The sequence below is a fragment of the Mustela erminea genome, chromosome 21 (genome assembly GCF_009829155.1).
Source record: "Mustela erminea isolate mMusErm1 chromosome 21, mMusErm1.Pri, whole genome shotgun sequence".
In the NCBI taxonomy this organism is placed as follows: domain Eukaryota; kingdom Metazoa; phylum Chordata; class Mammalia; order Carnivora; family Mustelidae; genus Mustela; species Mustela erminea.
The window spans coordinates 1,144,858-1,165,856 of NC_045634.1; the positions used below are offsets into that span (position 1 = coordinate 1,144,858).

Here is a 20,999-nt window from a genome sequence, read left to right on the forward strand (position 1 = left end):
CCCCCCCCCCCCCCCCCCCCCCCCCCCCCCCCCCCCCCCCCCCCGGTCATAGTTTCTGTGAGTGGCACTGAAGTCATGCTCTGGGGCCTCCTCATGCTTGGCCTGGCCCTGCTGAGGACCAGGCCACCTCCCTGCTGCAAAGACACATGCAGGTGGAGTGTGGCCTCTGCAGCCGTGTCCACACCTGCTAGAGGCTTCCACAGCTCCGCTCCTGCAAGTCAAGCTCAGCCCACTTCTCCCTGCCCTGTCTGGGCAGTTTTCAGGAAAGTTTTACCCTTGGGAGGCACCTGGATTCTCCCCCTCTTCATCTAAGGAAGCCTCTTGCCATGTCTCATAGGACTTAGCCACATTCCCGGGGCTCATCTTTTCTAACAGCCAGTCATGGTTCTCTTTCTTGACTTGTCTCAAGGCTCATAGGCTCTGGGGACCCTCCTAGAATGCAGGGATATCTGCATTAGCTAGTTGGCAGAGCAGGAAGGCCTTCTTTCTTCAGGATCACCATTTTCCAGGTTTTCCAGGTTCTACCATTAGAGAGTTCAAATACAAAAATGCTCTATTTGAACAACAGCAAGTAACTTTCACCAGAGGAAGAGGAATGCAGTTCCTCTTAAAGGAACAGCCCAGTTTCCCTCCTGGAACAGCCTACGGTCCTTTGTGCACATATATCAAATTTTTACAAAAGTTAAGTCATATTGAATATTTAAGAACACAAGGCAGCACCAGACACTGAGGTAACAGCATTAGAGACCATGGCGTGAATGGTGGAAAGACAGTTGAACACTACAAACTCAGAGGGGAGAGTGGCAATTTGATGTCTACACTTACCCTACGTGTAAGTCTACACTTACCCAATGTGTAAGTTAATCAAGTTTGTTCTGTCTCTAAATTTCCCCAACCCTGGCTTGAGCTGCTTTTTGGCAGCAAAGGGCAGGGTGCGGAGGAAGCTGGGGGTGGGGCTCGTCCATCACTCGGAGCCCCCAGGGAAAGGAAAGGAGTGAGGAGGACACTGTGCCTAGTGCTTGAGATGACCTTAATCTGGAAGAACTTTTTTAGAAAATCTTAAAACATAATTTCTAGGCTTCAACATATTGCCTCTAGAGAAAGGGAATTCAGGAGCACGGACGCCGATGGACCCTCCCTGTGGCCCTAAAGTGAAAGGCGATCTGCTTCCTCTCTCTTCAGCGAAGCTCTCTACAAGGATGAGACAATCCATGTTCTGTCCAGGCGCTACCTAATCTCCAAATGGGCTCTTCCAGGCCCCTCTCAGGGCACCCACAGGCCATGCAGAAAGGGGCAGGGTGGGCACCAACTCGGCTCACTGTCTGCCCAGTCATGCAAAGAAGGCTCCCGCACCTAGCTCATCCACCACGACCAGCGCCGGCCAGCAGGAGACACACGTTGCTCCTGCCGGCCTCCCAGCAGACATACAGATGGCGGCTCTGCGCCGAAGGCCTGATTCACAGAGCGGGACGTGAGGGCACAGCAGCAGGATGGGGTGGGGACAGAGTCGTGGCTGGTCTCGGAGGCACCACTCACCACTCACAGGTGTTGGAGAAGGCCCAGGGCTAACTTCGTCATCCGTCTGTGGTTCCCAGGGTGCCTGCCAGGTCCCCGGGCTCAGCTGTGAGTCTGTCTGCAGAGGGTAATGGTACTGCCCTCCCTCTCCATCACTCAGCCGAGGCACTTCTTAGAACTGACCAGGCTCTGGACGAACCCCATGCTCTCCTCTCTGCTGTCAGGAAGGGCCTCAGATAATTAACAGGTATTTTCTATTACGAACAGAAAGCTGAGCTGGAAACAGCAGAAAAACAATGGGAACTACTTCCCTTTCTCTCTTTTCCAGAACAGAGAGATTAATACACTGTCAAACATCTGGGCTGGCAAGTGGACATCTTCCTCTCTCCTCAGACTCATCAGCACCAGCCCCAGAGCATAGGGCACAAAAGGATGAAGAGAAACTGGCTTCGGCAGGATGGCCGGGCCCCTCCCACCACACGTTCGCCGGCTTCACTCAGAAATGCTGCTCACTCGCTGGGCAGGGGATTGGCTCACTGGCCAGAGCAGCCCTGCTCCCCTGTGTAGGAAACAGTGGAGGAAGGGGCAGCAGAGCCATGCAAAAGCAAGGACCGCTTCAACACAAAACCCTGATTTGCCCCCAAGGAGGTGTGGTGGTGGGTTTGGGAATGTGCCACAGAGGTGCCCAGGCAAGGACACTGTTTTGTCCTCTGTCCTGGACAACCCCCAGGGACCATCTAGGCAATGATCACGGATGGTATGCCATGTGCCTCCTGTCTCGGCCCCAGGGTCCCTTCCCGGAATATGCTTTCTCCACCCTCTGCCACAGAAACCCCACTCAGTCTTGACAACCTGAGACAAGTATCACCACCTCTTAGGTCTTGCTGCAGACTGAAGGGCCTAGTTGGGGTCCCTAGCACTTTGCCCAGTCCTCCCTCTGTCCTCCTGTGCCTGGTGCCTTCTTGTGCCTTTGCCTGTACAGATAAGTACTGGCTGACTTACAGGCTATAAATCCTGGGGGGGGGGGCAGGGGTGACTCCCCCCTTTTTGTAATCTCCAGAGATTATCTGGCACAATATATAGTAAGTGACTCACACAGGGATATAGTGGGTGATCGGTAAGCATTGGATGAATGGAGGATAAAGCCACAGGAAAAGCTGTGTATCTCAGACCTTCACTGTTGGGGGTACTGCCCATGATTCCTCCTTCTTCCCTCGGGGGGTACTGGGGAACCCCTCATACATCAGCAAAAAATGTCCCCAACCTACAGATTTCTAAGGATAGACACAAACCCACGCTTTTAGAAAGATGGCAAATACAGAGTAAGGGAAGAAATGAGAGCTAAGAAAAAGGAGATACAATTTAGTTTGAAATATTTAATTTATCCCATACAAAGAACTGTAACATTTAGTGGCACGTCTAAAGTAACAGCCTGGTAAGGAAAATGGGCCTTCTTCATGGTAGAGTGAGGGCACTAGATTCTATACTATGCAATTTCCAACTATGACTCCAGAATATGTAGTTCCAATAGGCCCCATGAGTACTCACTATTCTTCTTTTCTTCTTGAATTGTTACTGACTGATGAAACTCTCAAGTTTCTCATTCAATTCCCCTTTTTTATATAATAAGGCTAGTGCACAGGGACTCCTCCAAGTTATATACAATTATTCTGCTAGAAATTATAATGACCTCAGAAAGCTAGTGTTTCTACTGGAGATTTAATTTCTCTAATTGACTTTATTTCCCAGAATTGCCGGATTGAAAATGATAAAAGATCTTGTTGTCTAATGTGATTTATTCTCATACAGACTTCTTTCCACCATTATAAGGAAAGTCCCTTAATGTGGCACTTCCCACAATAATCCTTCATTTAAAAAAATACTTTAAAAATTTACATACAAATCCATATTATATTCAATGTATAATTTAAAAATCTAAATCTAACAGCTCTAAATATTGAAATTGCTTATGAGTTTTACTTACTGAAAACACTTGAATAGGATCAAGAATTTAAAATTAAACGTATTCTCAGGCAGCTTTTCATAGACAGCATCTTAAATAATTTAGAATTTTCTAGATTCTGAGCTTATACAAGCCAGCTTATACAACTCTGTTTCAGCAAGTTTCTTTTGAAATGATAACGAAAATGAATAAAACTTTAGCCAGACCATCTAAGACAGATTTAAGAGTACTAATAAAATTATAAACAAAAGAGGAGACATCACAACTAATACCACAGAAATACAAAATCTCATGCGATTGCTATGAACAATTATATGCCAACAAATTGAATAACTTAAGAGAAATGGATACATTCCTAGAAATATACAACTTCCCAAGACCAAATTATAAAATAATAGAAAATCTAAATAGACAAATAATGAGCAAGGACACTGAATCCATAATCAAACCTCTCCCACAAATAAAAGCCTCAGGACCACACGACTTCGTGAGTGAATTCTACCAAACATCTAAAGATGAATTAATACCAATCCTTCTCAAACTCTGCCAAATTACCTAAGAGAAAGGAATAGCTCTAAACTCATTTTACAAGGCCAGCATTATCTGATAGGCCAGATAAGGACACTATAAGAAAAGAAAACTATAGGCCAATCTCCATGACGAACACAGATGCAAAAATCCTCAACAAAATATTGGCAAACCAAATTTAATACATTAAAAGGAACATACACGGGGCGCCTGGGTGGCTCAATGGGTTAAAGCCTCTGCCTTCGGCTCAGGTCATGATCCCAGGGTCCTGGGATCGAGTCCCACATCGGGCTCTCTGCTCGGCAGGGAGCCTGCTTCCTCCTCTCTCTCTGCCTGCCTCTCTGCCTGCTTGTGATCTCTGTCAGTCAAATAAATAATAAATAAATAAATAAAAGGAACATACACCATGAGCAAGTGGGATTCATCCCCGAGATGCAAGGACAGTTCAACAGCTGCAAATTAATAAACATGATATACAACATGAACAGAAGGAAAGCTGAAAATCACATGATCATTTCAAAAGACACAGAAAAAACATTTGACAAGCTTCAACATCCTTTCATGATAAAAACCCTTAACAAATCAGATACCTCAACATAATAAAGGAATAAAGGAATGTACCTCAACATAATAAAGACCATATATGACAAAATCAGAAAGAAAGAAGTAAAATTATCTCTTTGGATGGAACGATCTTACATATAGGAGAACCTAAAGACTTCACCAAAAATCTGTTAGAACCAATAAATGAATTCAGTAGTGTCAGAATACAAAATAACATGTAAAATCAGTTGTGTTTCTACATACAGTGAAAGAGAAATTAAGAAAATAATACCATTTACAGTCATATCAAAAACAATAAAATAAAAAGTAGTGAATGACTAACACATGTTACAGTGTGGATGACCTTGAAATCATTATTTTAAGTTAAGAAGCCAGACACAAAACATCATATACTACATGAGTCCACTTATCTGAAATATCCAGAATACAGTAAACCCCCTTTTTTTTTTTCAAATGCTTTTACTGCATGGACAGAGATGGTCATGCAGTTTTGCGTAGTACATTGATTGAATCTCGTATATTGCGTCAACCCTGCATTCCTAGGATAAGTTTTACTTAGTCATGGTATAAAATCATTTTTACATAGTGCTGGATATAGTTTGCTAGTATTTTGTTGAGGATTTCTACATCTCTAATTTCTACATCTGTTTTCTTTTCTTGGTCTTTACCTGGTTAAGCTATCAGGATAATACTGCCCTCATAGAAAGAGTTGGGAAGTATTCCCTCCTCTTCTAAATTGTGAAAGTTCGTGAAGCACCGGCATTAATTCATCTTTAATGACTGGTGGAAATCAGCAGTGAAGCCATTTGAGCCTGGTCTTTTCTTTACGGGAAGTTTTCTTTCTTTCTTTCCTTCTTTCTTTCTTTTTTTTAAGATTTTATTTATTTATTTGACAGGCAGAGATCACAAGTAGGCAGAGAGGCAGGCAGAGAGAGAGAGGAGGAAGCAGGCTCCCCACTGAGCTGAGAGCCTGATGCGAGGCTCGATCCCAGGACCCTGGGATCATGACCTGAGCCAAAGGCAGAGGCCTAACCCACTGAGCCACCCAGGCACCCCTTTAGGGGAAGTTTTCTGATTACTGTTTCCATCCATTTACTTGTTCTAGATCTACTCAGATTTTCCATTTCTTTTTGAAGAAATGCCTATTTTCGACAGTGTACAAACTATGGTCCTCCATTCCCTCTCCCCACCTTTGTGCTGTTATCATATTAAAATGATATCTACAGGCACTGTGTCTACCAATACAGATTTATGAACCTTGTTTTATGCAGTTATTTTTTCAAGCAGATAAGAGAAAAAGAGTTATAAACAAAAAATACATTTATACCCTATAAATAGGGAAATAGTTACTTTTACTTCAGTTGTTGGTTTCTTCAAAAGAATTAGAGCTTGTGTAGTACCATTTCATTTCAGCCTCAAAAGCTTCTTTTCGTACTTCTTGTGGGGCGGGCAGGCTATTGATGGAGTCTCTCAGTTCTTACTTATCTGGGCATGTCTTAATTTCCCCTTCATTTCTGATGGACGGTTTTGCTGAATATAGAATTCTTGGTTGAATGTTTTTCTTCCAGCACTTTGAATATATCATCCCACTTTCTGGCCTCCATTATTTCTGATGAGAAATCAGCTACCGATTTTATTAAGATTCCTTTGTACCCAATGAGTGCTTTGCTCCTACCACTCACAAAATTCTGTCTTTGTCTTTGTCTTCGTCTTTCAACTATTTGGTTATCACATGTTTACTGTGGATTTCTTTGAATTTCCCTGTTCAGAGTTTGTTGAGGTTTTTAGATGTGTAGATTCAGGTTTTTCAACAAATTTGGGAAGTTTGGAGCCATTATTTCTTCAAATTTTTGTCTGCCCCTTTCCCTCCTCTCCTCTGGAACTCCCACTAATGTCTATATTGGCATGCTTGATGCTATCCTGCAAGTCTCTGAGGTTTGTTCATTTTCTTCGTTCCTCTTTATTTTTTTAAATTTTATCTTATTTTTCCAGTGTTCCAATATTCATAGTTTATGCATTCATATGTTTATGCATTTTTCTTTTTTTTTTTTAAAGATTTTATTTATTTATTTGACAAACAGAGATCACAAGTAGGCAGAGAGGCAGGCAGAGAGAGAGAGAGGAAGCAGGCTCCCCGCTGAGCCGAGAGCCCGATGTGGGACTCGATCCCAGGACCCTGAGATCATGACCTGAGCTGAAGGCAGAGGCTTAACCCACTGAGCCACCCAGGCGCCCTGCATTTTTGTTTCTTGAACCTCATCACATCAATTGACCTACCTTAAAGTTCACAGATCCTTTCCTCTGCCGGTCCAAACCAGATATTCAGCACACCTTAGTGCATTTTTCATTTTAGTTACTGTACTTTTCAACCCCAGAATTTCCATTTGGCTCTTTTCTTATAACTTCTGCTTCTATTTGGTAAGACATGGTCCTATTTGCCAAGACTTGGTTCTCATACTTTTCATTAGTCTTTAAACATGGTTTCTTTTAATTCTTCGAACATATTTAATACAGTTGATTTAAATTCTTTGTCTAGTAAGTCCAAAACCTGGGCTTCCTCAGGGACAATTCTTTTAAAGATTTTATTTACTTCTTTGAGAGAGAATGAGCGAGAGAGAGAGAGTGAGAGAGAGAGCACGAGAGTGAAGAGAAGCAGAGAGAGAGGGAGAAGCAGACTCCCCACTGAGCAGGAAGCCCAGTGCAGGGCTCAATCCCATGACTCCAGGATCATGACTTAAATGAATCAGCTGCCCAGGCACTGCTGTCAGGGATAATTTCTAATCATTGATTTGTTTCCTGTGCATGGGCCATACTTTCTGTTTCTTTGTATATCTCTGACTTTTTGTTTAAAACTTGACATTTTAAATAATATAATGTGGCAATCCTAGAAATGTGAATCAACTCCCCACAACCCCCGGGTTTATTGTTGTTCCTCTTTTTTGTAGTTGTTTGCTTGTTTAGTGACTTTTTTTTCTTTTTTCTTTTTTTTTTTTTAATTTCTTTTCAGTGTTCCAAAATTCATTGTTTATGTACCACACCTAGTGCTCCATGCAATACATGCCCTCCTTAATACCCACCACCACGCTCACGCATCCCCCCACCCCTCCCCTCCAAAACCCTCAGTTTGTTTCTGAGTGACTTTCTTGAACTAATTCTGTAAAATCTGTATTCTTTGTTGAGTGTGACAACTTAGTGGTAAGTTAACGATTAGAAGACATTTCTTTAAGTGTCTAGAACCAGTAAGTCTCCAAATCTTTGTCAAGGGATTTTGTGTACATGTTGGGGTCTGCCATCAACACTCAACCAGGTAGTTAACTGCTTAACTTAGCCTTTACTTACTTCTTGCACAAAGCCTCAAGGTCAGCCAGAGGTGAAAGTTAGGGCCTGCTCACCTTTTTCCTAAGGATGACCATAGCTCTAAATGTGAGCATGGCCTTCTACATCCCCAGGAAGGTATTCAAGCTTTTCAAAACCCAGTGGAGATCTCGCTCCTCAGCCTCACTTTTTAAGCATTTTGGTTAGTCTGTTGTTTGCCCCAACTCTTATCTACTACCTCAGGCAGCCACAAAGTTACAGACTTCCTATAATTGTTTTTTTAGAGGGAAGGCTTTTTCCGCTGGGAGAGCTCTGAGTCGATTAAATAAAGACAACTCTCTGAGTGGAGTCTTCCAGAAAACCCCAGATAGGTCACATCACAACATTTTTCTGAAACTGGAGAGGAGCTTCTGCCCCATGCTGGCCTGTGATGGCTGCCAGGATGTGGCTCTTGCTGTGCTTGTGGGCTACTGGATTTCAAAGCTACAGAAGAGCTAAGGAGAAGGTGGGAATAAGGCAGGTTAAAGCTGTGCAAAAATTCAGTCATTTTTCTTGGATAAACATTTTTCAGATTATTGTAAGCTTTGTTTAATTTCCAGAGTTCTTCAAAAAGTTGATTCTGACCATTTTTAGCAATTTTCTCATTGCTTTATTAAGAGTATTTACAAAGGTCTTTATTTTACCATTTTGCTGATACCACCTTTCTTTAAGTGTTGAATTATATTCCATTATATAAATAGATCATTTTTTCCCATAATATATGAAAAAATTCTTTTTTTTCATAATATATTTTCCTAATATTTTTATCTGGAAAAATTTCAAATGTTCAAAAATGTAAGAATAATGTAAGTATCCATATATCTTTCACTTAGATTTAGCAAGTATTAACGTTCTGCCTGCCTGCTTGCTTTCAACTATTTGAGAGTTAGCTGCACACATCATGACAACTTTACCCTTGAAGAGAAGCATCTCCCAAGAACCAGGGCATTCTCCTATGTAACATTATAATAATATAATAATCACACCCAGGAAATTTAAAATTATTACAATATTATAACCTATATGCTATGTTCCAATCCCCCAAAGAACAATCTAGAATACTGACTACAGGCACATCTCCACAAAGAGTAGAATCTCCACTAAGCAGAATCATACTTAGCCCCTCTTGCAAATGCCAGGTGGGATGGCCACAGGCCTGAGATGCTGCCTTCATCTGTGAGGTGCCTCCCAGGGCCCAAGATTTCTTATCTCCTTGGGAGGGATTTGCTGTGTTGATTTTTTTATTTCAGTGAATGAGATAGTATCTAAAAATTGCTTAAGAAAAAAATTAAAACAAAGCAACAATTCTGCTCAAATTTAAGAAACAAATCACAAACCAGAATAAAATCTTCCTCCCCAATTTTCTTCTGTGATGTCCTGATAAATCCTTCTGAGGGTACATGTCAAACAAATCCTTCCAGGGGCACCTGGGTGGCTCCGTTGGTTGAGTGTCTGCCTTTGGCTCAGGCCATGATCCCAGGGTTCTGGGATAGAGAGCCCTGCATTGGGCTCCCTGCTCGGTGGGGAGTCTGTGTCTCTTTCCTTCTGCCTCTTCCCCTGCTTGTGCTCTTTCTCTGTTCCTCTCAAATAAATAAATAAAATCTTTAAAAAAAAATCCTTTCAAAGAGGCATGAAATGATGACATACCCCCAAGCAAGAGAGGTCCCCGAGAAGACATACAGAAAAACCCCTCTCTTAGGTCACAGACTTGCAATGACAGGGCAGTGTCTCATCTCTAGTACTTTGATCTCACAGATAATACCTCTGAAAGACGCCTTTGTATCCTTATGATTAGACAAAGATGAAGCTGCGATGTAGTAAATGTTAACTCATGCCAATCTGCCTACCTGTTACAATTTTTAAAAATTTCCCAATACATAGCTCCAAGCAAATGTCTACCTAGGCCAGCATTTTTCACTATGGGTCACCCATGTCACCATCACATGTGGGACTTGTTCTAGGTATCACTGACCAAACTTCTTCATCTCAGGCCTACTGACTCAGAATTTCTGGAGCTGGATACCAAGAATCTGCATTTTAAAAAGCACCCTGGGGGCACCTGGGTGGGTCAGTCAGTTAAATTTCTGCCTTTGGCTCAGGTTATGATCCCAGGGTCCTGGGATGGAGCCCCACATCAGGCTCCCTGCTCAGCAGGGAGTCTGTTCTTCCCCCTCCTTCCTGCTTGTGCACTCTCTCGCTATCTGTCTCTCTCAAATAAATGAATAAAATATTTTTTAAAAAGCATGCCATGTTACTCTCAAGCACATTTATTTCTGAGAATCACTAAGTGAGGCTTTAAACTGAGATTAACTGCAGCTTAATATGGAAAACTATGGAATAAGAATCAGATACTGAGAACTGATTTGTACTATTATCCATGGCAGTGGTTTCTAAATATTTTGACTGCCACCCATACAAAGGAAAATATTCTACATCATGACATAGTAGATACACACACGCACACACTAAAGTTTTACAAAACAATATTTACCCTTACTACTTGTGATGCACTCTGATATCTTCTATCCTATCCTATTTCAATGTTTTAAAAACACTGGACAGAACCCACTGAAGCTATTACACAACCCTGTAATGAATCACAAATTGCTGTTTCCAAAGCACTAATCCATAGCCATCAACTGAAATGTACAGCTCAACTGAGTAAGCATAAATCCAGAGACAGAGAGAGGAAAACACTGCTCATGAGCCAAACTAGATTTTAAAAAGCTATTCTTAACATATATGCATTTAGCTGCATTTAGAACAGTTTAATCACAATGCTGGTATCCTAATGAAATAAATATCACTCAGGCTGATTTCAAATCTTATTACTTTCAACTGACAATTACGAGTTTCAGGAGGGAGCAAGGGAATATTCTAAGAGAAAATGTGGTGTCACGGGAAGACCTGGACTATCCCAAGTTAACAGCTGAGGCTCAGATCCTGGCTCTCCCTTGTGGTAGGGATGACAGCCTTAGTAACAACCTCTCCAAGACTCAGTTTCTTCGTCTATGAATGGGGCTAATAACAGCATCTATCTCATAAGTTGCTGTGAATATTCAATAAGATGATTCATGGTTATTATCATTATTTAAGGATACATCTGAACAAAAGATTTGCTACCTTAAAAGATAATAAAAAATGACATTTGAATAGGGTTTATTATATAAATGTTCATATGGATTACTAGGAGTATAAATATACTGTGTATGTGGGATTTTCCTCTTTTTTTTAAAAAAGATTTTATTTATTTTAGAGAGAGCAAGCGAGAGATACAGCATGAATAGGAGGGGCAGAGGGAGAGGGAGAGAGAATGTCAACCAGGCATGAGAGACCTTAACACTGCAGATTTCCCCAGTTAACAGAAGGAAAGCAGTGACACAGGAAAATGGGGTTCCAATTCATATCACCAGAGTTTCCCCAGTGCTGCAAGTGCTTTTTAAAGCACTGATGGGCTCAGTCCCTGGCACGAAGTTCTCGGTTATGGATAGGCTGATCTCTGGAAATTCTCCAAAATTTTAAGTACGCCATCCCTGCCACTGAAATAATTCTACTTCTCTTGCTTGGATTCTATTTGTTCTTTGCTCACCAAGCAACCTCCTGCTTGAGAATTCATCTTGCCAGGTCATTTGATACAGAGAAGAAAGTCTTGATAGTAAAAGCCCTTAAGCCTTCCAGTCACTAAAATGGATATTTCCCATAACAACATTGAAACTGGCCTTCCACTTACCCATCAGACTCATGTCAAGTTGGTTATATGTATCTATCAGCAAATGTCCTTTAAAGTCCTCAGAGGGTGCCAGACCCAATAGGATTGAATTTCTCAGTCCTGACTGCACTTCAGAGTCGCCCGGATAGCTATTGAGAAACACCTCAGGAGGCGGCAGCTGGCTGCGCTGGAGGCCGGCCCCCGGGGTAGACCACCGCCTTCTCAGACAGTGATTCTCAGTCCTGGCTGCAGGTCAGAATCAGCTGGGAAGCTTAAAAAAAAAAAAGATCCATGCCCAACAATGGAAACTTCCAGAGATGCTGAAACCTATCCACTGGGCAGAGGACACGAGCTCTAATAATTCCTGCACCTCATGCCTAAGTGGAGACGACAAGGATATCACAGAGCGCTGGAGCCGAGAGGGTTCTAGTTCACTGACAATTAGGCTGTTCAGTTCTTCTCTTCTCTCTGATCTCCCTTCAATAGGGGCCTAGCTTTTAAGCTGTTACTAGTTTCAAACTCTGAATTCCGTATTGCTTTGGAAGAGGTCAGCAAACTTTTTCTGTAAAGGACCAGACAGTAGAGAGCTCAGGCTTCACAAGTCATACAGTTTTGGTCACAGCTACTCAACTCTGTTACAGCACAAAAGCAGACATAAATAATATGTAAACAAATGAAGAAGGCTGCCTTCCAATCCAACTTTTTTTTTCTTTTTTAATGAAAATAAGACTGCTTTAGAACATAAGTAATTGGAACAAGCATTTGAGTAATTAGAACAAGCATTCTGATTTGTGCCCATTAATACCAAATTAGTAACAACATGTGAACATAAACACAACAGGTACACTCACTCCTCTAATCTTATCCTTTGACTCTCATCCTATTACCATTTACACGAAACGCCAACAGGGGGCCCCTGTCCATATGGACCTCGTGAGGCTATTTCTGCCACTGAGAACTACCGACCCCCCACCCTGCCAAGCTTCACTTATGGAGAGACCACCAACCCGATTACTCAAGTGGAGGCCCGCAAACCTCCCTGGAAAACCAGAACTCGGTGGCAGGGGCACCATTCTGGCTTCCTCACTAGTAGAAAATGCCACAGATATTTATTACATCAATACTTGTTTATCTGGGGAGGGGAGAAAACCCGTCTGTGCTGCTTTCATGTGTTCTTCCATACAGCTAACCTGTACACGTATGTGTATGTCTATACGTACAACCCGAAGTCTAAGGTTTTCGGTTAAATCACTTCTGTTCAACTGAGTAAGTTTCATCCAGGATCCCGCCCTAGTCATCACTTCTGGCTTCCCCTAATCTTTCAAAATGCATACCGAATGAAAGTCAAAAGGATTAGACCATTTGCTAAGGGAAGGAAACCCCAGGATGGTCATCGATAAGCTGGAGCTCAGTGCACAGATGCGTGGTCCCTAATTCCCAATCTGGAATGCCAAGTCCCCAAATCGGCAGCCCTGAGACGACACCCAGTCACACAGAAGTCCAAAGGAGCCAGTGCCCCACACCCCCCCTCCCATTCCTGCAGCTCAGGGCCCTTCATCTCATCACTGCCAAAGCCAACAACCCACACAGTGAGGACCAGTGTCAGCTAGAGAGCTCTCCCAGGGACGGGAGGATGCACAATTCCCCCAGAACAGCCAGCGACCAGTCCATCTCCCGGCTGACCCAGGGCGTTAAGGAAAATAAAACTGAAGCAGAAGTTCCAGCCTCGGATATAGACTCCTGGTGTCAGTTGCTATGACTCCTCACTACGACTCCAAGTCATACTTACTTGGAAGTGTTTTCAAGTATTCCTTTGACCTCATTCATTTCTTCCTTCCCAAAGTAAACAACGGTGAGATGAATTCTCCCATCCTGTTGGATGCACATCTCCCTAGAAAACAAAACACACGTATGTCTGGTCTGTTTTCACAGTGACAGGCAAGGTCCAAACAAACACCTGTTTTGTCAAGTACAAAATGTTCCTTTGATCTTTCATTCTTTCTTTATTTCAAATGCACGAGCTGGAGGAAGAAGCAAAAGAAGAGTGGGAGGCAGACTCCCCGCTGGGCAGGGAGCCCAATGTTGGGCTCTATCCCAGGACCTGGAGATCATGACCTGAGCCAAAAGCAAACACTTAACCAACTGAGCCACCCGGGTGCCCCAGTGCAAAGTAAACTGAGTGAACTGCCAAAAAAGCAGAGATGGGACACCAGGACATTTCTGGTTGGTCATCACAATTACCTACATTTGTCTTTATCCTCCCAAGAAAACAATGAAATGTAAATATGCAGATCTGGTGAATGAAAACTCAGATGCACAAGGCCACGGTCCAAACTACCACTGGCTTAGCCCATGGGGCACCTAGTGTGTCATGGCACCAGCACTGGGTCCTTCCCCCTCTTTGCCAGAAGGAGTCTATGAAGGACAGAAGACATAAATTCCCTTTTACAGATAAGAAAGCTAAAGTCCAGGGAGGGTGAGACTAGAATCCTTGTGTCTGACTTTTCCTGCGTGTGCCAAACACAAACAGTCTTAAAGACTGAATCAACAAAGGCAAAAAGACATTCTTTCATGTAGGGCTCCCCAAATCCTTCTTAACACCGAAGGGAATGACAAGGCAGAAGCCCAGTTAGGCTTTCTCGCCTTTCCCATGCAGACACAATCATTCACGGCTTCCCCTTTTTTCCTCTCTGTGACTGATTGTCCCACACGCTCTAGGGCCCCGACAGCCCTCTAAGGGACAGGCCTCCAGCTCTGGACTGGGCCAGACCTGCTTTCTCCAACAAAGCTGATTTATTTGTCCATGTCCCGTGCTCTAATGGTAACACCTAAGCTAATCTGGTAAGATATTTTGCTGAGGGTTTACGGCACGTACGTAATATGTATGTAAATTCTGTATAGACAGGTGTGTATGTATGTAAATATGTGTTTGTGTGTGCACATGTATATATGTGTGTGTGTGTGTGTGTGTGTGTGTGTGGAGTTTAAACAGGAGTTTTCTGGAAGCAAGTTAATGAAAGATTCCACTGGTGGGGTGACATTTTGTGATATTTTGACATTTTGCATGTCCTTCCTTTTTTTATTCCTTTGGTCTCTCCATTCATTACTTTCTTTAACCTCCGAAAAACACACCACCGTGGCTTTCCGCAAGTCCCTGAGCTCTAACCGCAGAGGCCCATTTAGTCAATGCTTTTTATAATGCCATCCGAAAGGAGCGATGACCTAGCTGGGGTTGCTGGGAGAAATCCAAAGATGTAGGAGATATGTTTCCTGTGCTTGAAAAACTTGGGAAATAAAATGAGCTCAAATAAAATCATGACACCTTGTGGCACAGATAACAAGTACACAGAATTCCGAAAGCACAGCAAATCTACCAGCTGGAATGGCGAGGGCCTGCAGGATGGAAGGGTGAGAGGAAGAGCGGAGGAGGAAGAGAATTCCAGATTTAGGAACCATCAAGGAAGATGATATTGACCCAAGGCTAGAGGCATGCAGGGTCATCCTGTCTTGGTTCTGAGAATCTGTTTCTCTCCCATGGAAGAAAGATAAGGGCTGCCTCTGAAATCCAGTCTGATGGCGGACTCTGAAACTCAGTCTGATGGTGTAGCACTTAGACACAGACAAGAGACCAGGAACAGAAGCCCAGCGTGGGACAATGTGCTTCAAACCGAGAGCCCCCTCACAGACCAGTCCCTGCAGACGGAACCATCACCCGCCGACAACAAAATTCTCTGCCCATAAAAGAGCTATTTTGCAAACCTGCCAGACAGTGCTTTAGCTTCCTTTGCCAGGGTAGGATAAAAGCACACACACAGCGCCGAGCACCCAAAAATGGTGCTTTAAAATTGCACGTGTAGTTGGGAAAAAATGTATCCCAGAATCAGAAGAGGGTCACCACTGAGCCTGGATAAAAAGCATTCTTGTGTTTCTAGTAACACCTTTGCTGGCATTTTAAAATCCATCCGAAGCACTTTCTGTTTTCAAGGACTAAAACAGAGATCCCTTGGACCTTCACCCTTCATTCCCCAGCTGAGGTTTCCCAAAAAGGCAAAGCAGACTCGGTTCTGAGGTTCTGCTCCACGGTTCCACTCCTCATGCTCATTTCTTCCTTCTTTCCTTCAACAAACAATAACCACGCAAGCAATCTACCAGGTGCCAGATGCTCTCTCCAAGAGCTCAACCGTTCTGCCCTTGAGAACTTCTCGGTCCACTCTAGGTAACTAAAACTCCCTGAGACGCAATAAACAAATGCCCCACGAGGTAGGGAGAACAAGAAGTATGGAAACACCACCACCAATCTGTCAGATGGATCTTGTGATTTTTAGTTTTCCAAACAAGTCTTACTAGACTCCATGCCCTGGAACAATGTGTGTGGGAGAAGAGTGCGCATGTGGGGGACTATGCACACAGAGATGTCTGTGTTTGGGGTGATTTTTTGCGCCTGGACCCGTAGCAGGGCTGTGGCGAGGTGCATGGAATGAATCTCAGGGCACCCCAACTCCCTAAGAATCCTTCAGGAAAGCTCTGCATTTCACATGGGTGCTTTGTATTACATTAGCTCCACAGTCCTAGGTGGTTATTTTTCTGTCTCGATCTAGAACCTCAGAATTGTTTCTTCTTCACAAAGACCTCGTCTTTTTTTTCCTTCTTTTTTCAATTGAAATATAGTTCGCATACAGTGTTGTATTAATTTCAAGTGTACAATAATTTAGTAATTCAACAATTCTGTACAGTACTCAGTGCTCATCATAGTAAGTGTACTTTTTTTTAAAAAAAAAATTTATTTGAGAGAGAGAGAGACAGGAGAGAGAAATAGAAAGAAAGCGCAAGCACAAGTGGGGCATGGGGCAGAGGGAGAAGCAGGCTCTCCGCTGAGCAGGAAGCCTGATGTGGGACTCAGTTTCGGGACTCTGGGATCATGACCTGAGCCGAAGGCAGATGCTTAACGGAATGAGCCAGCCAGGCGCCCCGATAAGTGTACTCTTGCTCCCTTCCGCCTATTTCCCCCATCTCCCCCAACCTCCCCTCTGGTGACCACCAGTTTGTTCTCTGTATTTAAGAGTCCACTGGGGTTCTTTCGCTTGTCTCATTTTTCTTTGTTCATTTGTTTTTGTTTCTTACGCATAAGAGTGAAATCATAGGGTATTTGTCTTTCTCTGACTTATTTCACTTAGCATTATACTCTTGAGGTCCATCTGTGTTGTTGCAAATGGCAAGATCTCTTTTTTAATGGCTGAGTGATATTCCATTGTATAAATATACCTCATCTTCTTTATCCATTCACTTATGGATGGACATTTGGTTGCTTCCATCATTTGGCTATCATAAATCATGCTGCAATAAACATAAGGGTGCATATATCTTTTTGAATTATTGTTTTCATTTTCTTTGGGTTAATACCCAGAAGCAGAATTACCATGTCATATGGTTAATTCTACTTTTAACTTTTAGAGGAACCTCCATACTGTTCCCTCAGTGGTTGCATTCCCACCAACAGTGTACAAGGATTCTTTTTTTCACACCCTCACCGATACTTATTGTTTCTTGTGTTTTTTATTCTAGTCATTCTAATAGTTGTAAGGTGATTATATCATTGAGCTTTTGATTTACATGAGTGATGCTGAGCATCTTTTCAGGTGTCTGCTGGCCATCTGGATGTCTTCTTTGGAAAAAATGTCTATTCAGGTCCTCTGCCCATTTTTTTTGGTCAGGTTAATTTGCTGTTTTTGCTGTTGTTGTTGTTTGGTGTTGAGTTGCAAAAGTTCCTTATATATTTTATATTATATATATTTTATATATTAACCCCTTATCAATTACGTCTTTGACAAATATATTCTACTAAATGAATTCAGTAAAGCCCCAGGATACAAAGTTAATATACAGAAATCTGTAGTAATATTATATAATATCATATATTATATATTAATATTATGAAGCAGTAGAAAGAGAAATTAACAATCCCATTTACAATTGTACCAAAAATAATTAAATACCTAGGAATAAACTTAACCAAGATGGTGAAAGAACTGTACTCTCAAAACTATAAAACACTGATGAAATAAATTGAACATGATACAAACAAATGGAGATATTCTATGCTCATTGACTGGAAGAACCACTACTCTTAAAATGTCCGTACTACCCAAAGTAATCTATATATTTAATGCAATCCCTATCAAAACACCAGCAGCATTTTCCACAGCACTAGAACAAATGATATTAAAATATGGATAGAACCACACAAATATGGGTGCCTGGGTGGCTCAGTGGGTTAAGCCACTGCCTTCAGCTCAGGTCATGATCTCAGGGTCCTGGGATCGAGTCCCACATCGGGCTCTCTGCTCTGCAGGGAACCTGCTTCCTCCTCTCTCTCTGCCTGCCTCTCTGCCTACTTGTGATCTCTCTCTGTCAAATAAATAAATAAAATTCTTAAAAAAAAAAAAAGAACCACACAAATAGCTAAAGCAATCTCGAGAAAGAACAACAAAGCTGGAAGTATAACAGTCCCAGATTTCAAGATATACTTCAAAGCTGTAGTAATCAGAACTGTGTGGTCCTGGCACAAAAACAGACACACAGATCACTGAAACAGAATAGAGCCCAGAATGAACCTACAGCTACAGGGTCAGTTAATCTTCAACCAAGTAGGAAAGAATGTCCAGTGGAAAAAAGACAGTCTCTTCAACAAATGGTGTTGGGAAAACTGGACAGCAACATGTAGATGAATGAAGCTGGACCACTGTCTTATACCATATATAAAAATAAACTCAAGGGGCGCGGGGGTGGCTCAGTCAGTTAAGCCACTGCCTTTGGCTTGAGTCATGATTCCAGGGTCCTGGGACCTAGTCCCGCATCAGACCCTTGCTCGGCAGGGAGCCTGCTTCTCTCTCCGCTTCTGCCTGCCACTCTGCCTGCTTGTGCACGTGCTCTCGCGTGCTCTCTCTCATTGATAAATAAATAAAATCTTTGAAAAATAAAAAATAAATAAACTCAAAATGGATGAAAGACCTGAGGATGTGAGACCTGAAATCGTAAAACCATAAAACTCCCAGGAGAAAACACAGGTGGTAACTTCTTTGACACTGACCATAGAAACATTTTTCTAGATATGTCTCCCGAGGCAGGGGAAACAAAAGCAAAATGAAACCATTGGGACCACACCAAAATGAAAAGCTCTTGTGCAGCAAAGGAAAACATCAACAAAACAAAAAGGGAGCCCTCAAAGACCTTTTTTTTTTTTTTTTTAAATTTATTTTTGACAGAGATCACAAGTAGGCAGAGAGGCAGGCAGAGAGATGAAGGGAAGCAGGCTCCCTGCTGAGCAGAGGGCCTGATATGGAGTTCGATCCCAGGATCCTGGGATCATGACCTGAGCTAAAGTCAGAGGCTTCAACCCACTGAGCCACCCAGGTACCAGAAGACCCTGTCTTTTTAAGACATTTTTTTTTTCCTGGAAAACAACAGTTCCTTCTCCCTGAGGATGTTGTGCCATAGAAGTACTGGGACTAATTAAGATAAATTTTCAATCAGAAAACATGTATTACAGTCACCTTTACAGCTATATTTCTATTTCTCAAGGGGCTGAAAGCACATCACGGTCTTGGAGTTCTGTTACTCACCTGAACCCCGCACTGCGGAGAGAACTACTTGATCATCATTTCCACCCTCAGTACAGAGATAAGGAAGGGAGTTCCAGTGACCTGCCCCAGCCAGGCGTGCAATCCAGGACTAGCCTGGTGTTTAAGACCTGAGCAGGACGAAGGCTTTACTTCTGAAATCTCACAGCTTTGGTCTGACCCGGCCAGGACTCAGCCACAAAGCGGAACGGGTCTGTGGGCCAGGAGACTGGAAGAAGCCTCAACAAAACTCCAAGTGTAAACTGGCCACAGGAATGACTGTTCAACTTGCATTCCTGCTGGGACCAGTCAGATATGACTGAGCAATCTGGTGGAAAGAGGGACAGGGGAGCCCAAGGTCTATTTGGAGGAAGCGCTGTACTCCTAGGGAGAAAATGCATCTTGAATTAGGGCTTCTCAACCTCACGCCATCGACATTTGGGACCAAAGAATTCCCTATTGTGGAAGGAGCTGTCCTGTGCATTGTAAGACGTCCAGCAGCATCTCTGGCCTCTAACCACTGAGCGTCCGTAGCACCCCCAAGCCCCCACCTCAGTTGTGACAACCAAAAACATCACCAGATTATACCAAAATGCCAGGGTAGAAGGTTCAAAATAGCCCCCCGGGTCAGAACCATTCTTGTAAGGAAGAAGCAGTTTCAATTGAACATAGGAGTTGTCAGAGGGGTGCACGGCTATGAAAACAGTGTGTGTCCCCAGGGTTTGTCCTGCTCTCCAGCTGGTTTCTGTGGACTCCCAGGTGAGTCCCAGAGAGAGATGGAGCTACAGAAAGAGCCAAAAGGCTCTCTTTACAGAAAATACGATTATGAGGGGGAATTGGGAGCTCCAGCCAGGATTCCTGGGGAATGAATGTGGCAGTGTTGGCACAGTGGTGGCTGCACCAGCAGCCTCTGTGGCATTAACAAGTGTCAACAACTTTGGCTGTTGTCAGAAGCTGTGCATTGGCATCACAGAGCCGATGCCTGAGCAGTCTGGAAGCTGAAATTGTATTTGAGCATATGTGAAACATCCCTGCAGATTCCCAGAAAGCCTGGGAGGGCACAAGAGGCTGGACATCTTACTACAGAAGGTGACAGAGAGAGAGAAGGAAAATTGTGTTTTTATATAATTAGGTGTAGTTGTTTTTAAACCTCGGGCTAAGTGGCCTGTGGAAACAGGGATTCAAGAATATTCACTGAGTAACTTTGTGGTGCAATGCACTATTCTTAGTGGAATAAGATTTTAAAATGTAATCTTTTATGGTGCCTTGCAGGGGGACCAACCACCCAGGTGTGCCTGGGATTCTCCAGGTTTTAGCACTTATGTCCTGGCAAATGCCTCCGTCCCGGCAAAATGGTACAACTGGTCACCCTACCTGCCTCAGCGACCTTCCAGTGTCTTGGAAGGAAGGGATGGCGAATGAGTATGAGGCAGGATGGACTACCTACAGCAATGGTGTGGAGGTATAAGGAGCCAAGGGACTGAGAAGAATGTGATTAATTTCTTTTGGGGACTGGAGAAGGGATCTCAAAGAAGAGGGAGGATTTAAAGTGAGTCCTGACAGGCTCTATGCAGGTGGAGAAGAGGAGAGAAAGGGTTTTCTTGGTTCAGGAGGCACAGCTGCAAAGAAATTATATCACTATTCTTTTCTAAGTCAGTTTTCTACTCAAATATATCAAGTATGAAAAGAAAATCTATGATTTACCTTTAATTATGTCCTGTGCAAATGAGATAATAAATACATAACAGTT

The 20,999-nt window shown here is 42.9% G+C and overlaps 1 protein-coding gene across 7 annotated transcripts in view; it reads right to left on the minus strand.

The window, feature by feature from the left end:
• The window catches only part of CSGALNACT1 (chondroitin sulfate N-acetylgalactosaminyltransferase 1), a 334,333-nt gene that overhangs the window by 14,095 nt on the left and 299,239 nt on the right, over positions 1-20,999 (minus strand). For all 7 annotated transcript variants that reach the window (XM_032328782.1, XM_032328786.1, XM_032328784.1 and 4 more), the window contains one exon: positions 13,423-13,524. In XM_032328782.1, the coding sequence (XP_032184673.1) occupies positions 13,423-13,524 (102 nt within the window). The remainder of the gene's footprint in view (positions 1-13,422; positions 13,525-20,999) is intronic.